Source organism: Stomoxys calcitrans, chromosome 2, assembly GCF_963082655.1.
Source record: "Stomoxys calcitrans chromosome 2, idStoCalc2.1, whole genome shotgun sequence".
NCBI classification, from domain to species: Eukaryota; Metazoa; Arthropoda; class Insecta; order Diptera; family Muscidae; genus Stomoxys; species Stomoxys calcitrans.
Genome location: NC_081553.1, coordinates 37,127,808 through 37,151,068, shown reverse-complemented (window position 1 = coordinate 37,151,068; position 23,261 = coordinate 37,127,808). Strand labels below are relative to the sequence as shown.

Here is a 23,261-nt window from a genome sequence, read left to right as displayed (position 1 = left end):
ACAAAGCAATAGGCCGATCTGTGGTAAGTTATGCAGCGCCAGTGTGGTCTCGTCAGTTTTGTGACACGCAGTGGAATAATATTCGGATCTGTCAGAATGGCTCCCTCCGAACTGCGACGGGCTGTCTCCTCAGTTCTCATGTGGACCACCTCCATCAGGAGACAAAGATCCTACCAGTGCGAAGACATAACTCCATTTGGGCTGTTATCGCAGAAACCATCCAAATCATCATCTTGTGGACAGATATCCACCGCCCAGAAGCCTTAAGGTAGATCTTGAGCGTAGGAGAGAACATCCAGATCAAGCGTCATATCTAGCGGGTCTAAACAACATTCATGCAGACACGGTAGCAGATGCAGTAAATGGCTACGGGGTGAAGGTAGTCCTTGGAGAATGACCGCCTCCCATTGGACGTGAACAAATTGACCTCCCCCGGCAAACCAGAGTTGTTCTGGCTCAATTACGTTCCGGCAGATGCAGCTGCCTCAATTCCTACAGAGCAAGGATTGATGCCGACGTGCACGATGTATGTCTATATTGTAACTAGGGACCGCACGGTAAACGTTACCTGTTTAACTACCCAGCCAGATCCACTCTACTCAAACCCAGATCCTTGTGGACGCACCCCTTCTTAGTCACAGAGTTCCTGGGTTTTGACACTCAACAGAATCATGCAGACGAAAGATAGAACACAACAAACTGCTGCAACAACCAGATGGTATATTGCGTCCTATATTGCAGAGGGCAGGATTGTATGCCAAATTCTCGAGGTTGTTGTTGTAGCAGTGTGTTGTGCTCTATCTTTCGTCTGCTAGATTCTGTTGAATATTCAGATCCAGGAACTCTACGACTAAGGTGAGGTGTGTTTTGAGGTTGTTGTTTTTCTAGCCACATTTTCATGTGGAGCTGGCGTTTCTTGTCAAGCGTAGGTGAGCAAGCTCGTTCCGGTCCAAAGGTCCGGTCACCGATCGCGGCATCGAGCGGAGAGCCTCAGTGAAGGGTCGGGCGGCACAAACTCTGAGTGCCTATGATGCTTGATATGACAAGGAGAGTTATTGGCGCCTTTAAATAACCAACGGCTACCCTGTTCCCGCGGCGATCGGTCCTTTGAACCGGAACGAGCATACTCACCTACAGGAGCTTGACGAGGATCGCCACCTCCACAAGAAAATGTGGTTACAACAACCTGGACATTGAAGGGGCGTTTAATAACGTAATGTTGAAGTTGTGGGATTCTTATGTCGACCAGAGAGACGCAAGTATTGTTTCTCTGGTGGAAATGAGAAATCCATTCTCCAGGTGAATCGGGTTGTTACGATGCTGAAGAGCAGCGTTATCAAAGCATCACAAGTGGAGGGCTCGAATAAAAAGACTGTGACTAGATGTAGTTCACTGGAAAGGGACTTAATCCCTCTTTTGTGGCTCTTGCCTATCAATGGGACCCTAAAATCTTTTGTGGTGGAAATAGTGAAGTTGTTATCTACGCGGACGAAGTCATTGTTGTTGTTGTATCAGTGTGTTTTACACTGGACGGCAGCGGTTCAATCCGGTATGTACGACCATGTCAGCCGACCGGTATTGAAACAATGACGTGGTTAACACATAATGTGGACGCATTGCGAACCTCGTTCAGTGGATATTACAGAAGCTGGCTGAATGGTTGAAGACCAAATGACTTGGCATAATCTGAGACCAAGATGCTACTTTTCACTGGAAGGCGGAAAACGGGTGATTTCATGGGACCTTTTATGGGTAGCTCTACTCTACCTGCTGCTGCTCTCTCCAAATAGCCAGTACATGGGAAACTTAACTGAAGAAGGAACGTCGAGGGCTGATTGCGGTATACTTAATGATTTGGTAATGGGGGTTTATACCGGTGGGAGTTCGGGTTCGGCTGATTCTAGCCTTCGGATTTCTGATCTAGCATTAGGGCTATAGGGGCTACGTCCTACTGATGACGATCGATATTTGTGGTATAGTAGGGTCTACGAGCTTGTTGAACTCGGTGGCAAGAATGGACACGCACTTTATACTCTCTTCAGTTCTGCGGGGAGCTAGTTATGCAATGTGCCGGCTGGGCTGCAGGTAAAATTGTAAATCTTCCCATGAACATTCCATTAAGGAACAGGGGCTCAGGTACTCTTACTTAACCAAGACCTTCTGCATAAGCTTATGTGTCCAAATTAGAGTGAGGCATGGGGCCAGGGGTCTTTATTGAGTTTCTAAAATTTTGAGAATAGTTGCAGATTTGCGAAAGGGAGGCAGTCCTGGGCCAGATGTGATTCTGGGTCGATTCTGGCACTTAAATACCTCTGTGTGGATCGGAATTGGGGGTCATTGAGCTAAACAATGTACCTGTAGATCTTCATCATTAAAGGGCTGAGCCTATTTTTCCTGGAATGGAAACTCTGGGCGGGAGTTCTTCTGTCTTTCCCCGGACCTTCATTAATAGGGAAGCGGATTTGCATTATTTTCAGTCGGTATAATAAGGTCGCATTTGATTACAGCATTTTGGCGTATATCTTGAAACTGGCGAGGTAGTTGTTGTTGTAGCAGTTTGTTGTACTCTATCTTTCGTCTGCTTGATTCTGTTGAGTGTCAAGTACCCCGGAACTCTGTGACTAAGATGGGGTGCGTGCGTCTACCGGGGGTTCGAGAGAGACTTAGCAGTAGGCCACAGCTTGCCTAAACCGGTGCCTAAGTTATATTGCTCCAGTGTGTTCCAGCCACAAATTCCGCCTATGTTTGTTGGCTACCCTGTTTATTTCCAGATTAAGCTCGCCGATTCTGGGGTTAGTGGGGTCCATACAACAAACACCAGCACGAAAACTGCTAAGGAGATGCAAAGAGCATATTCGAGCCATGGGAAAGACATTAAGACATTTTGTGGGTCCCAGGCCATAAAAGAATGAGGCGCTACTGAAAACTGATTATGTCACTAAATCTATGAATGGTCTTTAGTTGAAGAAGAGGGTGCCACTATAAACATACACCTAAGCCATCAATAGATCTTGTGCATCATATTTGATACGATAGAAACTTTCCACCAGAACCGCTTAAAAGAGTGTAGACTGATGGTAGGCCGTTGGTTGCATGGTGGCCAAGTCCCTTTAACTGGGTTTTTACCACGGCACGTACATTGGGACTGGCAAAGCCAGAGCTTCACCTACTAATGTGAGTTCTGACCGATGCTTGCAATATCAAGTCTTCGATGTCTCATTGGGCATTGGAAACGAAGTTTTGCAGATGTAGTAACCATGAGGAGTGTAAGATGCATTTTTTGTTGTTGTTGTAGCCACATTGCATTTGGACGTAGCTATCCTCGTCAAACTCCTAAAGATGAGTAAGCTCGTTCCGATTCATAGGACCTATCGCTGCGGGAGCGTGATGCCATTTGCTATTTAAAGGCGCCAGAAAACTCGCCTTGTCATATCGAGCATCATAGCCACTCAGTATTTAAGCAAAAGCCTGTGTCGCCCGGCCTCTTACTGAGACTCTCCACTCGAAACCGCTGATTTTCCGCGATTGCAGTTGTAGCTACTCCGTATGCAAAGCATCCCACTATCCGCAACCTGTGGACACCTGGTAGCTCTCAGCTGAGTATCTCGTGATAACTTCATATGACCTCGACAGATCGGAGCCAGCCTGTGTGCTGTTCATAGTTATCCCGTGCGGTAATGCCTTTTGTGTCCCTGCCCTGCAATTAAGAGGATGCAGGGGATTATGAAGCACACCAATCTCGTCACTCTAGATTACAATAAGGGCCCGAAGGAACTTTCACCGTTGAGAGCTCATCGTCCGTCCTACTGGCTCATTTCTTGACATTTATGTGGCTTGTACCCTATTTCTACGAAATTAGCTATGTTGATGTAATTTGAAGTCCGTGATCGGGACAAAGGTCCCTGGACCTGCCTGCTACAACAACACCTACATACCAAGTTTCAAAGATATCGGAGGTGCGCCCATTAAGTGGAGTTTTCCCTTTCCTTTTGTTGTTGTAGCAATGTGTTGTACACTGAGCCAGCAGCCCTTGCCGATGAAAGACTCCATCGGGCCAATCCGGTACGAACAACCGGCTGCCATAGGATTGCACTTTCCTTTTCATTCATTCTACTGTCTTGAACTAAACTGTGGTGGAACTCTATCAGTATTCTTTTTCTTTTCATGTAAGGCAAATACATCGGAACTTAGGTCACCAAATGCCATAGGATTGCCCTTTCCTTTTCATTCATTCTACTGTCTTGAACTGAGCTGTGGTGGAACTCTGTCAGTATTCTTTTCATTTTCATGTAGGACAAATACATCGGAACTAAGGTCACCAAATGGAACGACTATGGAGGTAACCTTACACCAGCACCGTCCATATTTGTCACCTAAAGAATATACCCATAAACCATTTCAGTAGGTTCTTTATACCCTATTGACTCGATCAATCAGGTGTTGCCTAATCATCTATTTCTCTTTCCCACAAGAGGCAAAACAGGGAATGTCTGTCTTGTGCGCCACAAGTTCTTCCCAAAATCGAAGAAAACCCTGAACTGTGGTACTCTTTCGTTTGTTCGAACGGAAACAGTCATCGGGTGTTTTCATGGGGTGAGTTCAATTTCGCTCTGATCTTTCTTCAATATTGGAAAATAACCACGTTGTTGGATGCTTTGTCATCTTAATCAGTAAAATGTTTTGTGGCATTTATCTTTTTCTAATAAGAAATTTCATACTATTGCCATGTGCTTAAAAAACTATCCACTTACCTTAGGTGTACGACAAACGCTTGGTGTTCCGGGCATGCTGTCAACATCGTCTAAAACAGCACTAGCCATAGCACTGTCTTGCATATAATCATCCATAACATCATCATCCTCAACGCCATACATGGCCAAAGGATTACTGTTGCTGGCGGCAATATCATTCAAATGAGTTAAATTTGAAATGGCCGAAGGAAATTTGCCACTTTTCTTTTTGCTGGCAGCTTGCAATTCCTTGTCACGTTTGGCCTGAAACACTTTGCGTTCGAACTCATTGAGATGGTCAACAGTTGGTTCGGCACCATTCAAATTGGAAATGCTAAAAGCCACCCATTGTTCAACAAATTCGGCAGCATCTTCAATGTTGTAGGATGAGCAAAGATCGACAGCTGAATAACATAATCAATAAAGAAAATCCATACATATCAAAGAGAATAAATGGAAGGTAAACATTATAATTACATCTGTACAAAACCTCCTGAGTTGGTTCAATGCCCATATTATCATATTCTTGTTTTAATTCGCTTTCCATTGTTCTTTGTTGCCTTAGCTCGGTAATTAGTTATTAAACTTTATAAATATCGAGAATGTTTTATATTTCACTTGCTTTTTATTTCATAAAATTACACCACGATTTGTTTATCACGAAAAACACGATTTGTTTAATTAATTTGCAATGTTTTTGTTTATTGTCAAGATCTGTCAACTAATCTGGCGCGCAAATTGTGATTTAAACTCTACACAACGAGTCTCCACATTGGCAATTGGCATCACTAAACAGCTGTTTGTCAAATATGAGTGTTGCCACATCTGGAGAATAAAGTCCGTTACAGTTTGAAAAAAAGAAGGCCTAATAAAGGGTGATTTTTTTGAGGTTAGGATTTTCATGCATTAGTATTTGACAGATCACGTGGGATTTCAGACATGGTGTCAAAGAGAAAGATGCTCAGTATGCTTTGACATTTCATCATGAATAGACTTACTAACGAGCAACGCTTGCAAATCATTGAATTTTATTACCAAAATCAGTGTTCGGTTCGAAATGTGTTCATTCACCGTAACGTTGCGTCCAACAGCATCTTTGTAAAAATACGGTCCAATGATTCCACCAGCGTACAAACCACACCAAACAGTGCATTTTTCGGGATGCATGGGCAGTTCTTGAACGGCTTCTGGTTGCTCTTCACTCCAAATGCGGCAATTTTGCTTATTTACGTAGCCATTCAACCAGAAATGAGCCTCATCGCTGAACGGTGAATGAACACATTTCAAACCGAACACTGATTTTGGTAATAAAATTCAATGATTTGCAAGCGTTGCTCGTTAGTAAGTCTATTCATGATGAAATGTCAAAGCATACTGAGCATCTTTCTCTTTGACACCATGTCTGAAATCCCACGTGATCTGTCAAATACTACATGAAAATCCTAACCTCAAAAAAATCACCCTTTACAAAAATAAAACCCTAACACTTTGCTTGGCTCGGATTAAAAAAGGTGATCTCACGTAAACAGCTGTTAACAGCCAGCCAGGTTTGACGGTATTAAGATGTCAAATTTTTGTTTGCATTCTTTTTATTATTATCTTCGTTCTCGCATATTCTCTACTCATTTACGAACTCGTATACACACACGCACACAAGTTTCTTTGTGTGTGTTTGCAAAACGTTGATCAGTTTGATGACAAGATGGCGGATTGCACCATATGATTTGTGGTTGTTGTACAAATAAGACCACTTTTAATTGTTTCGCCATGGGCTATCGTTTAGATCATAGGTTGTACGTACCGGATTGACCCGATGGAGTTCTTTATCGGCAAGAGCTGCCGCTTCAGTGCAAAACACACTGCTGCAACAACAACAACAACTAACGTTAAGAAATCCCACGGCAGCTGGTTATACGTACCGGACTAACACAAAGGAGTCCTTCATCGACAAGGGCTACCGACTCAACACTGCTACAACAACACCTATCGATCATTGAGCACTATGCTATAAACTGAATAGGTACCAATGGTGTGCTTTTGATGCTCGACATGGCAAGGCGTGTGTTGCCGCCTTTGAATAACCAATGGTCAACCTGCGTCGATCAGCCTTTTGGACCGGAACGAGCTTGCTCACTTACAGGAGCTTGACGAGGATCACAACCTTCACATGAAAATGTGGCTACAACAACAACATGGTATTGGTGGAAGTCAAAAATCCTTAGACGAAATTTATTTACCAGTTGCCAGAATTTAGTAATGGAGGCCACCGTAGCGCAGTGGTCAACATGTCCGCCTATGACGTTAAACGCCTGGGTTCGAATCCTGGCGAGAACATCAGAAAAAAATTCAGCGGTGGTTTTGCTGGCGACACCGACAGTGGCTATCAACTCGACTCTAAAAAAAGGTAAAATGGCGTTAAGATCCACCGGAATCTTATATGTATACCGTCACAATCTTGTATGTATACCGAATCTTATATGTATACCGTCACACCATGGATCACAATTCATTAAAAGAATTTTTCATCGCGCTTGTCATGACTGTTCATAACAAAAAAATTATGATTTTGGTGCCCTTCAGAGGATCAAAAAGTCAAATCGGTTTATATGAGAGATTTTTGAAAACATTGATCGAGTTGGTCCATTAACTAACCCAACAGATTTATACTTATATGAAGTATTTGTGGGCCTACCTAGCTTTAAGACCAAAACACAATGAATGCGTTGAACTTTGGTTTTGAGCGTCGCGTTGCTAAAATGCAACTCCGCATACAAAAGTAAAGCGAAAAAATTAAAAAAATTTTGACTCTTGAAAGCTAGCGTCATTTTGTGTTGCCACACATGAAGTAGTGTTTTTGGTTGTCAAAGTTAACAATTGTTTAGCGTTTGCGTGTTGCTTTTTTAACATTTGTTTGCAGAGTTGCATTTTCCAACCCGACGCTTCTCAACGCGCTTATTCTGTTTAAGCCTTTACTACTTTGAGTAGTATGTTGAATGTTGTTCATTGCAACAACGCTCAATAAAAGGATGTCTCCAATCTTGTCTGAATCTGAACGGCGAGCGACATTGCGATACCTTCGTTTCTGTCCGACTGATATTAGCTGTTCCCGTGGGCTTATCTGTTAAAATTATTATTTGATCCTTTCAAAAATATAATAATATTGCCATATTTCCGTACCAGCGTTAGTAAAATGTGTTTAACACACTTTATCATACGCACGCTTTTCCAAAAAGGTTCCTTACAAAACAGAAATATTCCAAAAGTTGGCAACTCTGTCGATGAATAACAATAACAGCTGTTCGAAAACTTTGAAAAGCCAAATTTTGGATCTTGTAATCAATTTTCTTTTACGCCTGAAGAGGCCTTTTTCCTTTCCACTGACTGACACAATCTCGAAATCACAATGGTTATTGGAGCCTTCCCAGCAGCCAAGTTGGGTGTGTTGGCTATCAAACAAGTTAGTAAACCCATAGCAAACATTATCAAATCCAAAGCCAAGGAACATCCATTATTTCGTAACTATATTTGCATGCCCCCGGCTCAACGTAAGTTCTATGATTGATGATGCAAATTTGTTATTAATATACATATGCTTTTGTATTCTTGTGATCTTTTCAATCACAGTGTATAACTGGGTAGAGGTTAAAACCAAAATGTGGGCTTTAAATCTGGGGAAGCCGGTTAATGTACCACCTTTAACAGAGGCTATGGCTGTAGAATTGGGTGCTAATCTGCTGGGAGAATTCATAATATTTGCCATAGGTGCCGGTCTGCTGATTTTTGAATACGCCAGGTGAGTATTGAAACATGTAGAAACAGAAAAGTGGAAGTGAACATGGAAAACATCTTGATGTGGTAATTTTTACTAGTTAACTAGCAATCCAAAGAAAATAGAGATAATGAGAGAATGTTTGCGACGACTGACCCTTAAACTTTCTCAAATATCGGTGCTTTTATAGGCGTTCGTCCATTGCTTATAATAGAAAGAAGTATCCATCCACCATAAAGACAACGAAGAAGAGATAAAATCCCCTCCTTCTGGCTTCTGGTTATCAATGGGATACTGAAGTCTCGTCCATTGCCTACATGGACGATGACGTTGCTGTACCCACATTTGTATGTGAAAGTAGCGATCCTCATCAAGCTAGATAGGTGAACAAGCTCGTTCCGGTTCATAGGACCTATAGCCGCGCGAACATTATTGGCATTTGTTATTTATCTTGCCTTGTCATTTCGACGCCCGGCCTTAAAATGAGACTCTCCAGTCGATATAACTGATTGTCCGTCCTCGACTCCAATTGCAGCTACTCTGTAAACGATGTATTCCATTATCAGCCCCTTTGGATACACCCGGTAGCTCTCAGCTAACCTCTTAATGACGACAAAAACAACACAAATCGAAGTTCAGAATTCCAACCCATGTTGGGCTCAATGTCACCCCGAGCCGGCTTGACAATGACGCCATCATGATGGGTGGCCGTTTCCTCTACAATTATGGACCGTTTTCAAGGGGCGATGAGGAAGCTGTCTGGATGACCGAAATACTTGACATAAACTCCAGAAAGTCTGAACTGCTAGTTTTCACCAGAATAAAGCCCGCCACTGTGTAGCTGTGAACACCACACAGGCTGGAACATTGAGGTCCGATCTGTGTGGTGTTCATTGCTGTCACGGGAAGCTTAGCTGCGAGCTACCGGGCGCGTCCACAGGTTGCGGATAGTGGAATGCTCCATATGGAGTAGCTGCAGCTGCTGTTGCAGTCAGCGGTATCGAGTGGAGAGTTTCAGTGAAAGTCTTGGCGGCACTGGCTCTTGCACAAATACTGAGTGTCTATGATGCGAGATATGACAAGATGGATTATTGGCGACTTTAAATAACCAATAGCGACCCTGTTCCCGCGACGTTCGATCCTTTGGACCGGAACGAGCTTGCTCGCCGGGACTTTCTATGTACACAGATAAGTCTAAATTGGAAGGGGGCACCGGGCCGGGAGTCTTTATTGAATTCGCAGGAATCAGCGAATAATATAGGCTTTTGGACGGGTGCAGCGCCATTCAGGTGGAGATCTTCACGGTCCCAAAGGCACTAGAGGTGATGTTGGGCACAAAGCACACGACAAGCCGGCAAGGAATGGATCGATGATTAACAGAGTAATACATCAGTGCTAATTTATTAGTTCAAGGGAGAGTGCCCCGAGAGAGGCCCAAAATTCCATTATCGATCTTTCGCCTTTGCCTCTGTGCGTGCCAACCATGTTCTCCCAAGTCTGAGGGAGTCCGCGGCGTTATGTACCAAGGCAGCTTTCCCTAACAAAAGATATCTGGATTGCGGCTACCCCGCTATTCCCGGGCGTATCTGTGCACAAGTATGGGCCTAAAATGAATGGGGGTGAATGGACATGTGCAAGGTCTTTCAGACGTCGAGGCGGGAGCGGCGGTCTGATCAAACTGTCAGGGTATATGTATGTGGACAGTCAGGTGGAGGCCACCGTAGCGCAGAGGTTAGCATGTCCGCCTATGACTCTGAACGCTGGGGTTCAAATCCTGGCGAGAACATCAGAAAACAATTTTCAGTGGTGGTTACCCTTCCTAATGCTGGCGATATTTGTGAGGTTCTATGCCATGTAGAAACTTCTCCCCACAGCGGCACGCCGTTTACCATTCATTGATGTGTAAGAAGTTTGCCCCTGAAACTTAATGGAATGTTCATGGGTAAATTTGTAATTTTGCAGGTGGCTGAACGCTGTAGCGTGAGCTTCATGGTGGTTACAGCCCCGTTACCGAATATTTCGCGGAACACGACCTCGCTTATGCTGGGGCCTAGAAAGCACGACTTTGGACTGCTGTTAGAAGTCCCGACTGGTCACTACAACGTTAGGTCTCCAACATTGCACTGGAATCAGGTATAGACAGATTTCTGCAGGGTGTTCCATGACGAGGTGGAGTTGTTGATGGTCCAGTGTCTTTTGTCTAACAGTGTCGTAAAGAGGAGAACCATGTCATTCTTAAGTTTTGTAGAGTCCTGAATCGGCTGACTGGGCTCTACACTCACCGTTGAAAATTTTCTTATTTCTGGTTCTTTATTTACCTGGTTCCCTACTTTTTCTACTGTCTTGCACCGTGGTATGATGTATCTGTATCTGTGTTTTTTCCGTCTTTTCTCTCCTTAGGTTCCCGAGTGTTGCAGCTAGTAACCGAGATTGCTTATAGCCGAGTCCGAACGGTGTGCCGCAGTGCGACTCCACTTTGGAGAGAAGTTTTACATGGCATAGGGCCTTACAAATGTTGCCTCCCCCTCCTAATGCTGGCGATATAAGTGACGTTCTATGTTATGTAGAAACTTCTTCCCAACTAGGTGTCGTACAGTGGCACGCCGTTCACCATTCATTAATATGTGTCATCTAACCTATCCTAACCACTGCCATGAGGTTAAGAGAGCTTTCTCATTGGTCATGTGGCGGCTACGGACACTGTGTTATCCTTGATATAATATCCGATGTTCTAGGCAGTGTGGTTTACACCCTACCTGAGTGGCTTTTTGATAAAAATTTCTGTACCACTATTCCTGATAGAATCGATTGGAACTACGATATCCCTGGTAACAGAAGTAACATAGACTTCTAAACGGAGGGTTCCAAACTAAACGACCAGGTGGGCTTTGGTGTGTACTCTCAAGATCTAGAACTGGTCATTTCGAAAAGATTTCCCGACCACTGCAGTGTGTATCAAGTAGAGAACCTTGCAATTAAGGAAGTGGTGGAATGGCTAAGATATAATGTCATTAGGACCCTGGAGAACGTATTTCTGAACACAAAAACCGCCCTCGACTGGCGCAGATCTCTCAACGAGATAACTAAACAGTTCAAAACTCACCTGTTCTGGGTGCCGGGTCACAGAGATATCCCAGGGAATTGTTGTTGTTGTTGTAGCAGTGTGTTATACACTGAGGCGGCAGCCCTTGCAGTTGATGAACTCCATCGGGTCAATCCGGTACGTACAACGGGCTGCCATGGGATTGCCAGGGAATTGCAAAGCGGATGAGCTTGCGAGACTAGGAACTACCCTACACATTCCAGGCACACGGGAATTTGTGGGTAGGCCTCTAGCGACATGTAAGCTAAGTTTTCCGGACCAGGCCCGAAGGACAACGAATGATAGATGGTCACAAAGAGGGGGCTGTGAGCTTTCCAAAACTATGTGGCCTAATCTAGACTTGAAGAGGAGTACTTCTTTGCTGTCATTGGCTAGAACAGACGTCTCAGTCATTGTGTCCGTCATGCCTCTAGCGATATGTACGCTAAGTTTTCAGGACCAGGCCCGAAGGACATCGAATGAAAGATGGTCACAAAGAGGGGGCTGTGAGCATTCCAAAACTATGTGGCCTAATCTAGACTTGAAGAGGGGTACTGCTTTGCTATCATAGGCTAGAACAGACGTCTCAGTCATTGTGTCCGTCATGACAGGTCACTGTCTAATCGGAAAACATGCTGACAGACTGAAGGATGCCGGCAACGACTTTTTGCAGAAGTTGGGAGGACATCGAAGAAGAAGAGACTATAGAACACCTTCTGTGTGTGTGTCCTGCACTAGCAGTTAGAAGGAGTTCCACTTTAGGTTCTCATTTCTTTGAGAACCTGTCTGATTTAGCGGATGTCAACATTCGCAAGTTATTGGGCTTTTTAAAGCGATCTGCATGGTTCAACGGTAGGAACTAGAAGTCATCTTTCTTCTTCTGCTCCTGTGGTATCACAATGGACGAAAAGGTCTAAGTGAGTCTGATGGTAGACTGCCACTTAAACCCAACTTAACTTAACCTCTCCTTACCGAGCCCTAACCTCTTAATCGATCCCTCCATTAGAGCATTTCTGGTGTTATTCCCGACAATGACACGGAATTATTATTTGGTTAAGAGTAACTTGCCAACAAGAACCACTTCAATTACAAAGACACAGAATTCCAGGGGAATTTTAAAACCAAAATTTGGGCTTCTTAGTATGTAAACATCCTTTGATCATAGTTATGCCTGCTCAGGGTTGGAGATCACGTATCCTTAGACCGAGATTTCGATATTCATATGATCAAAAAGTCTGATTTTTTTGTTTTATTAGATTTTTGTTGGAAAGAAGAGTTATTAGAAGCCCTCTATCACGTATTCTTAAAAAGTTGTATAAAACCGAAACCCATCATTAATCTGATCTTGTAGGGTTCGTGGAGATTCCACTAATCCTAAGATTTGGGGGTTTTGGGGATTATTATATTTTATTTTAATTTTAGTTAATTATATTTTTATGTTATTAACTATATTTTTATAATTCCGAAAATATAACGCGCCAGACGTCTCCGTCCAAGAACGTTTTTATTTTCTATTGGAATTAATAAGTTTTTTTTATAAGGAGGGTCGAAACAGACAAATGTCCAATTTCGTCCACTCTATATTTTTTATCTTGGGCTTTAAATAAAACACTCCGGTTTATTTTTAATTTGATGCTTTATTATTAGCTCCAACTCCAAGAATGACAATTTTTGGCTGGTGTGTCTTCTTAAATAAGCAATGACAAAAGATCATACAATTCGAAATAAACGATTACAAACAAGAATTGAGAGTTGTTGAGTGATAACTAAATAATCACAAAAACAATTATCATAAGCGAAAAGAGTTAGGCAAAATAATCACTCAATGTGTCTGCTTTTATTGGAGAGTAGTGAGGCTACTCTCTTTAATTTACATTTACGTTACATTGTAACTATGGTAATTATGCGAAAGCACAAAAATAAACAAAATACACTCAATAATGAGATCAAAGTAACAAAACGTAAACACTCAAAATAATTGGTTCTCTTCTAACATTTACTTTAAAGTTTAACTCATAGAAATAATAAAATTTATTTTTACACTCGAGAACAAAAGTTAGTTCAAGTAAAATAAAATGAGCTCTTTCAATAAAATAGGTCAACTAATATTTAAACGAATATGATTATTTAATAGATTTAAATGCTAAAAACGCATCCGCTACAGCCTCCCCCTCTGCCTCAGAAATCGGCTCTGATGATGTGGCAGCACTAAGTATCGGGTTGTTGATTTCTTTTTCTTAGAGACCTTCTCAGCGGCACCTCGGTAGTATTGGCTGATTCATCTTTGGCTTCTGGACTAACTGCCTTTGGCTCAAGATTTGCTTCTTCTGGCCTTGGTTTGGCGATGTTTAGTGGATTTGCTGTGTTTTGGTTGTTATTGGTATCAATGGTGTTGTGTTTTCTTGGTCTTCCTCTTTGTCGTAAGGGATAAACTGGCACCTTATTACGTCCATCATATAAAAATATATCCGATGCATGATATGTAGCAAGCGGAACGGTTGGGTTGTCTACTGATGCAACTGTGTATGTGCTTGACCCCTTTTTGTCGATGACCACATAGGGACCGTCACGCCGTGGCACAAATTTGGCTGCTAAACCCTTATTCTTGTTACTGAGAACATGTGTTGAGACCAGGACACGATCACCAACATCTATTTTCTTCTGTGGATTTCTCTTTGCATCAAAATATGTTTTATTTTTATCTTGCATGGTCTCCTCGTTCTCTTTGGCCCTTTCGAATGTATCTGCAAGTCTAAGCAGGTGGGGTGTAATTTGTGGTATAAAATTTTCTGAATTCACAATAGCACGGAGATCATGTTGTATTTCGATTGGGGTTCTAAGTTCCCTTCCAAATGACAGATATGCCGGAGTATAATTTGTGGTAGCACATTTAGCCGTATTCATGGCGAATCTGATTGCTGGTAAATTTGTATCCCATAATGTGTGGTGTTGACCAACGTAAATAGATAACTGCACTTTTAAGTCCCTGTTTTTCCTTTCGACGGGGTTAGCCTCCGGGTGGTAGACAGGTGTAAAAGTTTGAGCGATTTTCAAGCAGTATGTCAGTTTTTGCATCACTGCCGATATAAATTGGGAACCATTGTCTGAATGAATCCTTCTTGGAATTCCGTACCTCAGGAATACCTCATTTAGTAGCATAATTGCGCAATTTTCAGCTGACGCTTCTCGTAGAGCAAATAATTCCGTCCAGCGGCTGCACAAATCTTCGACAATTAGTATCCACTGATTTCCTCTCTTTGTAACTGGCAGTGGCCCGAAGAGATCGACAGCAACGATTTCAAATCTCTGGTTACTGGATACGGTCTGAAGTAACCCATATGGTTTCATATTTGTGGCTTTATACCTCCTGCATTCCAGACATGATTTCACGTATTGGTGTATCTCCGACCTCATTTTTGGCCAATAATAGTGGGGAGTAATTCGACTTATAGTCCGTTCAATGCCGTAGTGACCTGCTGTAGGTTCATCGTGATGGTTATAGAGAATTATGTTTCGCATTGATTTTGGAACCACAAGCTGTCCGTTTTCGGAGTCCTCTTCCTGACAAAATCGAAACAGAACTCCATCCTGCATAATAAAACCTCTATTTATATAACGAATTACGTTTTCATTGTCCGTTTCGAACGATTCGATTATATCTTTAATCTCTTCATCTTCCAACTGTGCCTTTCTAATTTCGTCAGCCCCTTTCCTTGGAAAATCTATGCTTATGGAACAAATTTCACAATTATTTTCATCGTGGCTTTCTTTAGGACATGGAGGTCTCGATAGAGTATCGGCAACAGCATTTTTACGACCAGGGGTATACTCAAAATTTATGTTATACATTTGAAGATGCAACGCCCACCTGGCGAGCCGGCCAGTGGGACTTTTCAAGCTGAAAAGCCATTTCAAAGGTTGATGATCCGTCAGTATTTGTACTTCTGATCCTTCAATATACCCACGAAACTTCTGAATAGCCCAGACCACCGCCAAAGCTTCTCGTTCCGTGGTTGAGTAATTTCTTTCGGCTGGAAGTAACAATCGGCTGGCATATTCAATAGGATGTTCATCCTCCTTCTCCCCCTGGATCAACACAGCTCCCAAGGCATAGTTACTCGCATCGGTCATTATTTTAAATGGTTTAGCCTCATCTATTTGCTTTAGAATGGGAGGTGACACTAGCAGAGCTTTTAACTTTTCAAATGCTTTTTGTTCTTTTTCTGTCCACATCCATTTTGCATTTTTCTTTGTGAGATCGGAAAGTGGTTTTGACACATCTGCGAATCCTGGAATAAAACGTCTATACCACGAACAAGTTTGTAGAAATGATATGACTTGTTTTGGATTCTTAGGCTTTGGACGATTCCTTATAGCTTGAGTTTTTTCGGGGTCAATCTTAAGTCCTTCTGTCGTTAATATGTGGCCAAGATATTTCACCTTCGGGAGACAAAAGTGGCATTTCTCCCGATTCAAATGAAACCCAAAAGCTTTAAGTCTTTGAAAGGTTTGTCTTAAATCCATTATATGACATTGTAGGCTGCTGGAACATATAATAATGTCATCAAGATAAGCGAGAATGGTAATATTCGGTAGCCCTGTACGAAATTTGTCTATCAGGCGTTGGAATGTCGCTGGCGCGTTCTTCAGACCGAACGGCATTCTATTAAAGACGTAAATTCCAAAAGGCGTGGTGAATGCGGTCTTTATTTTATCTCTTTCTGCAATTTTTATTTGCCAGTATCCGGATCTGAGATCGAGCGTGGACATGAAAGGGGTTGTTTTTGCGGTTTGCAGAAGGTCATCCATTCTTGGAAGTGGATACGTGTCGGTTGTCGTTATGGCATTCAGACGACGGTAGTCTACGCAGAGCCTAATTTTGTTGTCTTTCTTTGGGATTAGAACAACCGGAAATGCCCATGGGGACTCCATTTCTGCTATTATGTTTTTCCTCAACATTTCTTCAAGCTCTTGTTTCAACAAAATCTTCATTTTTGGAGATATACGATATGGCGCAGTGGAAATAGGAGTGTGACTGCCCGTGTTTATATAGTGTTCTACCTGGGCTATGGGAACATCTATGTCTTCAAATATTTGGCTTTCTTCTTTAAGGAGATTTTCAATGGATTCTTTTTCAGACTCATTTAGAAGAATGGCCTCATTAGATCGCAAACGAAATTCGAACGCATTTAACTCAATGGGTTCAAAGATTTCCTTCCAATAGTCTTCCATGGTTTGCCTTTTCAAAGGAGGGAATATGTCTGAAGATTTCTCAGAGTTTACTTCCAGAGACAAACAATCTGCGAATAATTTGTTGGTATATCCAGGACTATAGTCATTATTTTTAGAATTTGAGCTCTCAAAATTTCGGAAAAACTCTTTGACATCATCTCTATACTTTTTCTCTGAATCTTCAACCATAATATTATTTATTGGAGCCGCTTCTTGCATTTTGAAGAGGAAAAATTTGCTCGGTTCATCTTTAAAATACCATGCTCTTTGCGCAAGGTCCAGAACTATACCGCATTCTTCGAGGAAATCTATACCCAAAAGAGTCCTGTTTCCCTTTGCTTTAGGAAGGCATATAAAATTAATTTGTTTGAACCTTTTTCCTATTATTATGCTTGCTGTTGTGGAATATACTACTTCGTTACGAACAATTCCATCAGCGAGGACAATTTGTGCACAGACTTTTTTGAATGGCAACCCTTTTTCTTTCAATTTTTCGAATAAAATATGCCCTGCAACACTTGTTCTTGCCGCTGTGTCAAAATATGCTTCTCCATCCAAAGCATTTATATTAACTTCTACCACTGGGACGTTTCGTCCTGCTACGTTTGCGCTTAGGGAGTTAAAATCCAATTTACTGGTACTGGTGCCTGGTTTTTCCTTATTGCAAAAAGGACAATTTGACCTATAATAGCCAGAGGCACCGCACCCATAGCAATTAAGCTTTGTTTCTGGCGGTTTTACATTGCCATGTTTATCGGCTTCTATCTTCTTGTAGCAATTCTCAACCGTGTGGTTTTTCTTACGGCAATATGAACATTTGACCTGTTTCTTGTAAGGATCTTCATCGTCAAATTTTCGGTCTTTTCTGACCTGACTACTTTCGCTGAGTAACATTTCAACCTCACGGGCTTTTGCTAGGAGTTCTTGGAATGATGAAACATTGATTCGGCTTATTCTTTCCCTGATTTGCATACTAAGTTGTGCGAATATCATGTCTATCATAATCTTTTCAGGCAATTTCTCAGACAATTGGGCAAACAATGACCTTTTACGGCATACAAATGCGTCCGTAGACTCAAAATTTCGTTGCTTTTCCCGAAAGATCTCGCTATATAAACGCCAATCTGGCTTTGGCGGAGCAAATGCTTTTTTCAAAAGATCGATTGCGTCTTGGAAAGTCCTAGCTTCGTCTTTTACACCCTGCCACCATGTGGAAGCGTAACCCTCGAGAAGTAACGGAAGGCTATTAAGTGCATGGACATCAGCAATGCTCTCCGATTCCTTATACACCAATATAGTGGCTATAAAGTCTTCGACTTTGGAAGAATTTCTGTCTCCACTAAAACGAGATGAACATGTGCTAAACGTACTGGTTTTTGGTCTTTCCCTGACAGCTAAGCCACCCAAGAGATTTCTAAACATTTCCTCTGTAACATTGAAAAACACCGGGGACGCTGAGGATCTTGCAGGAGTTGTAGCTTCATTTTGGGGAGGAACGTTATTAGTATTTTTACCACTTCTATTCGGATCTTTATTCTGTTGGGGAACAGCATTTTGCACTACACCTGACCCACTAGGTACTTCACCATCCATTACGACACCGCGCTGAACAGGTGGTGTATTTCTAGGGCTTCGTCGCATATCCCAAAACTTTTATAAATCACACAGACTTGGCAACCCTCTTTCTGAGTTTTTATCAGCAACTTCCCTCAGCAATTTCGCAAAACAACAACCAAATGATACCTGTACCAACGTACCCAACAACAACAACAAATCACTAGCAGCAGAATTTCAGGTTTTGCCGACGGCAAAATGAAATTTTTGACTTTTTTTCGAAAATTTTGATTTCGCCAAAAAATTTAATTTTCGTGATTTTATTAATTATTCATTGTGGATTTTTTTTTTTTTTTTTTTTTTTTTGTTGGGCGCCACTTGTAGGGTTCGTGGAGATTCCACTAATCCTAAGATTTGGGGGTTTTGGGGATTATTATATTTTATTTTAATTTTAGTTAATTATATTTTTATGTTATTAACTATATTTTTATAATTCCGAAAATATAACGCGCCAGACGTCTCCGTCCAAGAACGTTTTTATTTTCTATTGGAATTAATAAGTTTTTTTTATAAGGAGGGTCGAAACAGACAAATGTCCAATTTCGTCCACTCTATATTTTTTATCTTGGGCTTTAAATAAAACACTCCGGTTTATTTTTAATTTGATGCTTTATTATTAGCTCCAACTCCAAGAATGACAATTTTTGGCTGGTGTGTCTTCTTAAATAAGCAATGACAAAAGATCATACAATTCGAAATAAACGATTACAAACAAGAATTGAGAGTTGTTGAGTGATAACTAAATAATCACAAAAACAATTATCATAAGCGAAAAGAGTTAGGCAAAATAATCACTCAATGTGTCTGCTTTTATTGGAGAGTAGTGAGGCTACTCTCTTTAATTTACATTTACGTTACATTGTAACTATGGTAATTATGCGAAAGCACAAAAATAAACAAAATACACTCAATAATGAGATCAAAGTAACAAAACGTAAACACTCAAAATAATTGGTTCTCTTCTAACATTTACTTTAAAGTTTAACTCATAGAAATAATAAAATTTATTTTTACACTCGAGAACAAAAGTTAGTTCAAGTAAAATAAAATGAGCTCTTTCAATAAAATAGGTCAACTAATATTTAAACGAATATGATTATTTAATAGATTTAAATGCTAAAAACGCATCCGCTACAATCTTATTTTCTCCCATACAGACAAACAAGTAACGAGGCTAAGAAACAAGAGAAAATGACTCTGGAAAAGCTGGAGTTAACAAATAATTTAGCCGAAATGACATTCCGTCTGGAACGTCAAGATGCCCAGCTGAGGGAATTGACGAGAGTATTGGCTGATATAGGTAAGTAAGGAAATCGATGAAGGCTCATTTCAAATTCATATATAATATCATTTCATCATCTTCAAACAAATTCCCTAGAGGCATTAAAAGAATCCTGGAAACTTTTAATAGAATATTTCAAAATTCAAGGAACATTAAAAGGCGAAACGGATGTATGGCCTAAGAAATGTTAAAAATTTGCAAATTTGAATATAGCATAAGTAAATGTAAATATGTTTTCATTTTGTGGCTTAGTTGCATTCTCCCACCATCATTTCATTTATAATTTGTTTTTATACTTTGTGTTGTTGGTTTTATGTTTTTCATTCGGTACACAATTTCATTCTATTTTTAGAGTCACGCTCCATTTTTAGATGGACACGCGAAAGGTTGGGCGAATACCAACCCTTCAATCCCGACAATCCTGATCAATCATCTCACAAAACAAATCACGCCAAATCATCTTATAATGCAGAAGGAGGTTTGGTCATGAGAGCTTTACATTTCCTAGAAACCCAAGTGTTCATCAATACCCCCACAACAACTCACCACAATCAGCCTGCATCCAGTGAAGAATCTGTCATGATTCGTTATTCTTCTCCTCCTTCTACTAGTCAAATGTCAAATGCCTCACCATCTACGTATACCTTTGATGAGTATGTCACAGGCAAACAAAATCGTCAGCCTTTGAAGCAGTGACTATATGAGAATATAATGTTGGAAAATGCCATGGCTAAACTTAAATATGATATAAATGTAGCTAAAGATTATCTAGAACCGGAATAAATACAAAGTTTTTGTTATTGTTAATCGCTTAAGGATGATTTTTTAAGTGTGCTCCCTAGATGGGAACAGAAAATTGTATTTTTATTGTATCTGATTAGCACAACAATTATTCCCTTACTCCAAAAACATAATTGTTAAAGTTTAATTTTTTTTAAATACACATTCATTCATGATCACATTCGTTGTGTGTGTGTGCTCTTGTTTTGAAAGCCCAAGGAATTTTATTTGGTTTTCCTTTATTTTTCTTATCATTTTAGCACCCTCCAAATCCGCAACGCTTTTAAAAATGAGTTCACCACCACCACCAGCTGAAAATAAAACTATCTTGCCATCAACATCATCATTGCCACAGTCATCAGAACCTAAGAAGGATAGTAGCACAACTGAAAAAGTTCAACAAAAGCCTACAACTGCATCAGTAGCAGCTCCGGTCAAAGCTGCCTAAAAAACCATTAACTATTGATTTCTATAGGCAAATTTATTTTAATTTTAAATATTTTTTTTTATTGTTATATCCCCCATTTTTTAAAAAATCTTCGTTGGTGTTTTTATTACAAGACAATATCAATAAAATCTTATGAAAATTCCGGAAAAGATTTTTTTCAGTAGCTAGCTTAGCAAAATGTGTATAAAATGAAGAAAATCAGATAGAGATAGTCCACTGTAATGTGCAAAACAGCAGAAACGATAGGAGAAGGAAGAAGGAAATCAACGCACAAGTAGGGAACCAGACGGACCAGGGAGAAGGTCTCACCGGATAGCATCGTCCATGCTGTTCAGGCCAGTCCAGTGCTCCAGTGCTGTCTAAGCAATACCTTTTGGGCTGTTGTCGCAGAGACCATCCAAATCATCATCTTGCCCATAGTTAACCACCGCCCAGAAGCCTTAAGGTAGATCTACGTGATCTAGTGCGTGAGGTTCAGTGCTACAAGAGATGACCTCTATATCAAAATTCATGCAGACACTGTAGCAGATGCTGTAAATGGCTACCGGACGAATGTAGTCCTTGGAGAATGACCGCCTCTCATTGCACTTGAAGAAACTGACCTCCCCCGGCAAACCAGAGTAGTTCTGGCTCAATTACGTTCCGAAAGTTGAGGCGGCTGTCAACTCCTACAGAGCAAGGATTGATGCCGACATGCACGATGTATGTCCCGCTTGTAACCAGGGACCCTACAATACACGCCACCTGTTTAACTGCCCAGCCAGACCCACTCGACTCAGGCCCAGATCCCGCACCCCATCTTAGTCGCAGATTTCTTGGGTCTTGACACTCAACAGAATTCAGCAGCCGAAAGATAGAACACAATAAACTGCTGCAACAACAACAACGAGAGGACTAAGTACCTCATGCTGTGACTTATCGCAATTGTGGCGAAGGTGGTCGACCGTGTCTAGATCCTTCTCGACATTCTCCACCCTGCACAATACAGACTCCCCGTGTACCCAACTCGAATTTAGGGCCTGATGTTGCAATGACCACTCAGCATTCCTATACGCAGTCTGTGGTTATGCTTTATCAGCCCTGGTATAAGTGACGTTTTGTTTTGCGTAGGGGAAAACTGCACTTTATAGGGCGCACCCCCAATTTTTTGTCATTTTGAACACGAATCCGAAGTCCAATTGTGGGGCAAAGGCCCCCTGGACGCCCCTAGTGATTCAACCAATATGAGTATCAAATGAAAGGCATTGTCATCCAAATTATGCATATGCAAAAATATTCCTATCAATTAAAAAGGCGTTAAGTTCGGCCAGACCGAACTTTGGGGTAACCACATTTCGTCATAGTCCGGTGAAAAATGCATAATTTATGCCCCCATAACAGCTTTATCGAATTATGGTCCGATTTGGACCAGATTCGGCACGGACATTGACTGGTCTAATAAGTACAAGTCATTGTTCTATTTTGTAGAACAAAATATTGGTCTTTTTGCTAGCCTATATCCAAATATAGAGCGATCTGAACCATATACGACACGGATGTCGAAAAGCCTAACATAAGTCACTTTGTCTAATTTCAGTGAAATCAGACAATAAATGCACCTTTTATGGGCCCAAAACCTTAGATCGAGAAATCGGTCTATATAGCAGCTATATCCAAATCTGAACCGATCTGGGCCAAATCGAAAAGGGATGTCGAGGTGCCTAATACAACCTAATTTCGGAGAAATCGGGCAATAAATAAGCCATTTATGGGCCCATAACCTTAAATCGCGATATCGGTCTATATAGCAGCTTTATTCAAATCTGCACCGATCTAGGCCAAATTACAGAAAAATGTCGAAGAGCCTATCACAACTCACTGTCCCAAATTTCGGCGACATCGGACAATAAATGCGACTTTTATGGGCCCAGAACCTTAAATCGAGAGATCGGTCTATATGGCAGCTATATCAAAATTTGAACCGATCTGGGCCAAATTGAAGAGGAAGTACGCTGGGCCAAATTTTGGTAATATCGGAAAAAAATTCATTTTTTTTGCATACATATCGTAATCTACTCCTTCGAATCTTTCATTTAATACCCATATTGCCTATGCAAACAAGGTGCAAAATTCTCAAGACACAGGTCATTACCGGGTTTAATTTTTAGGTATGTTTTTGCATATGCATAATTTGCTTGACAATACCTTTCATTTGATACACATATTGCCTAGGTTGGACCACTTCCCCCCACCTTCAATAGGAGTTTTTGGGCCCTAGGGAGATCCAGGGGCCTGGGCGCAAAAAATGGACTTCGGATTCTACGCACCAAATTTCAGTGAACTCG

The 23,261-nt window shown here is 41.3% G+C and overlaps 2 protein-coding genes across 3 annotated transcripts in view; one reads left to right on the top strand and one right to left on the bottom strand.

Moving 5' to 3' along the window:
• LOC106088077 (DNA polymerase alpha subunit B) overlaps positions 1-5,440 on the bottom strand; it is a 405,448-nt gene extending 400,008 nt beyond the window's left edge. Inside the window, exons 1-2 of the mRNA XM_059362150.1 lie at positions 5,208-5,440; positions 4,752-5,134 (exon numbers count right to left, since the gene is read on the bottom strand). Coding sequence (XP_059218133.1) covers positions 4,752-5,134; positions 5,208-5,277 — 453 coding nt within the window. The 5' untranslated portion in view covers positions 5,278-5,440. The remainder of the gene's footprint in view (positions 1-4,751; positions 5,135-5,207) is intronic.
• A 2,569-nt stretch (positions 5,441-8,009) lies between these two features.
• Positions 8,010-21,054, top strand: LOC106089827 (putative OPA3-like protein CG13603). Of its 2 annotated transcripts, none has more exons than XM_013255820.2 (4): positions 8,010-8,275; positions 8,355-8,523; positions 19,585-19,727; positions 20,750-21,054. In XM_013255820.2, exons 1-4 carry the CDS (start codon positions 8,134-8,136, stop codon positions 20,935-20,937), a joined length of 642 nt encoding a protein of 213 aa, XP_013111274.2. In that variant the 5' UTR covers positions 8,010-8,133; the 3' UTR covers positions 20,938-21,054. The 2 variants fall into 2 exon arrangements, with proteins under 2 accessions (XP_013111274.2, XP_013111273.2); XM_013255819.2 differs by lacking the exon at positions 20,750-21,054 and adding an exon at positions 20,062-20,670.
• The last annotated feature ends 2,207 nt before the right edge of the window (positions 21,055-23,261 follow it).

What these genes read in the sequence shown, in the direction of transcription:
- LOC106089827 (XM_013255819.2), top strand. Translation starts at nt 8,134, where the DNA reads ATGGTTATTGGAGCCTTCCCAGCAGCCAAGTTGGGTGTGTTGGCTATC. An exon ending in TTGCATGCCCCCGGCTCAAC is followed by an intron (nt 8,276 to 8,354) that starts GTAAGTTCTATG and finishes TTTCAATCACAG; the next exon opens with TGTATAACTGGGTAGAGGTT. An exon ending in CTGATTTTTGAATACGCCAG is followed by an intron (nt 8,524 to 19,584) that starts GTGAGTATTGAA and finishes TCTCCCATACAG; the next exon opens with ACAAACAAGTAACGAGGCTA.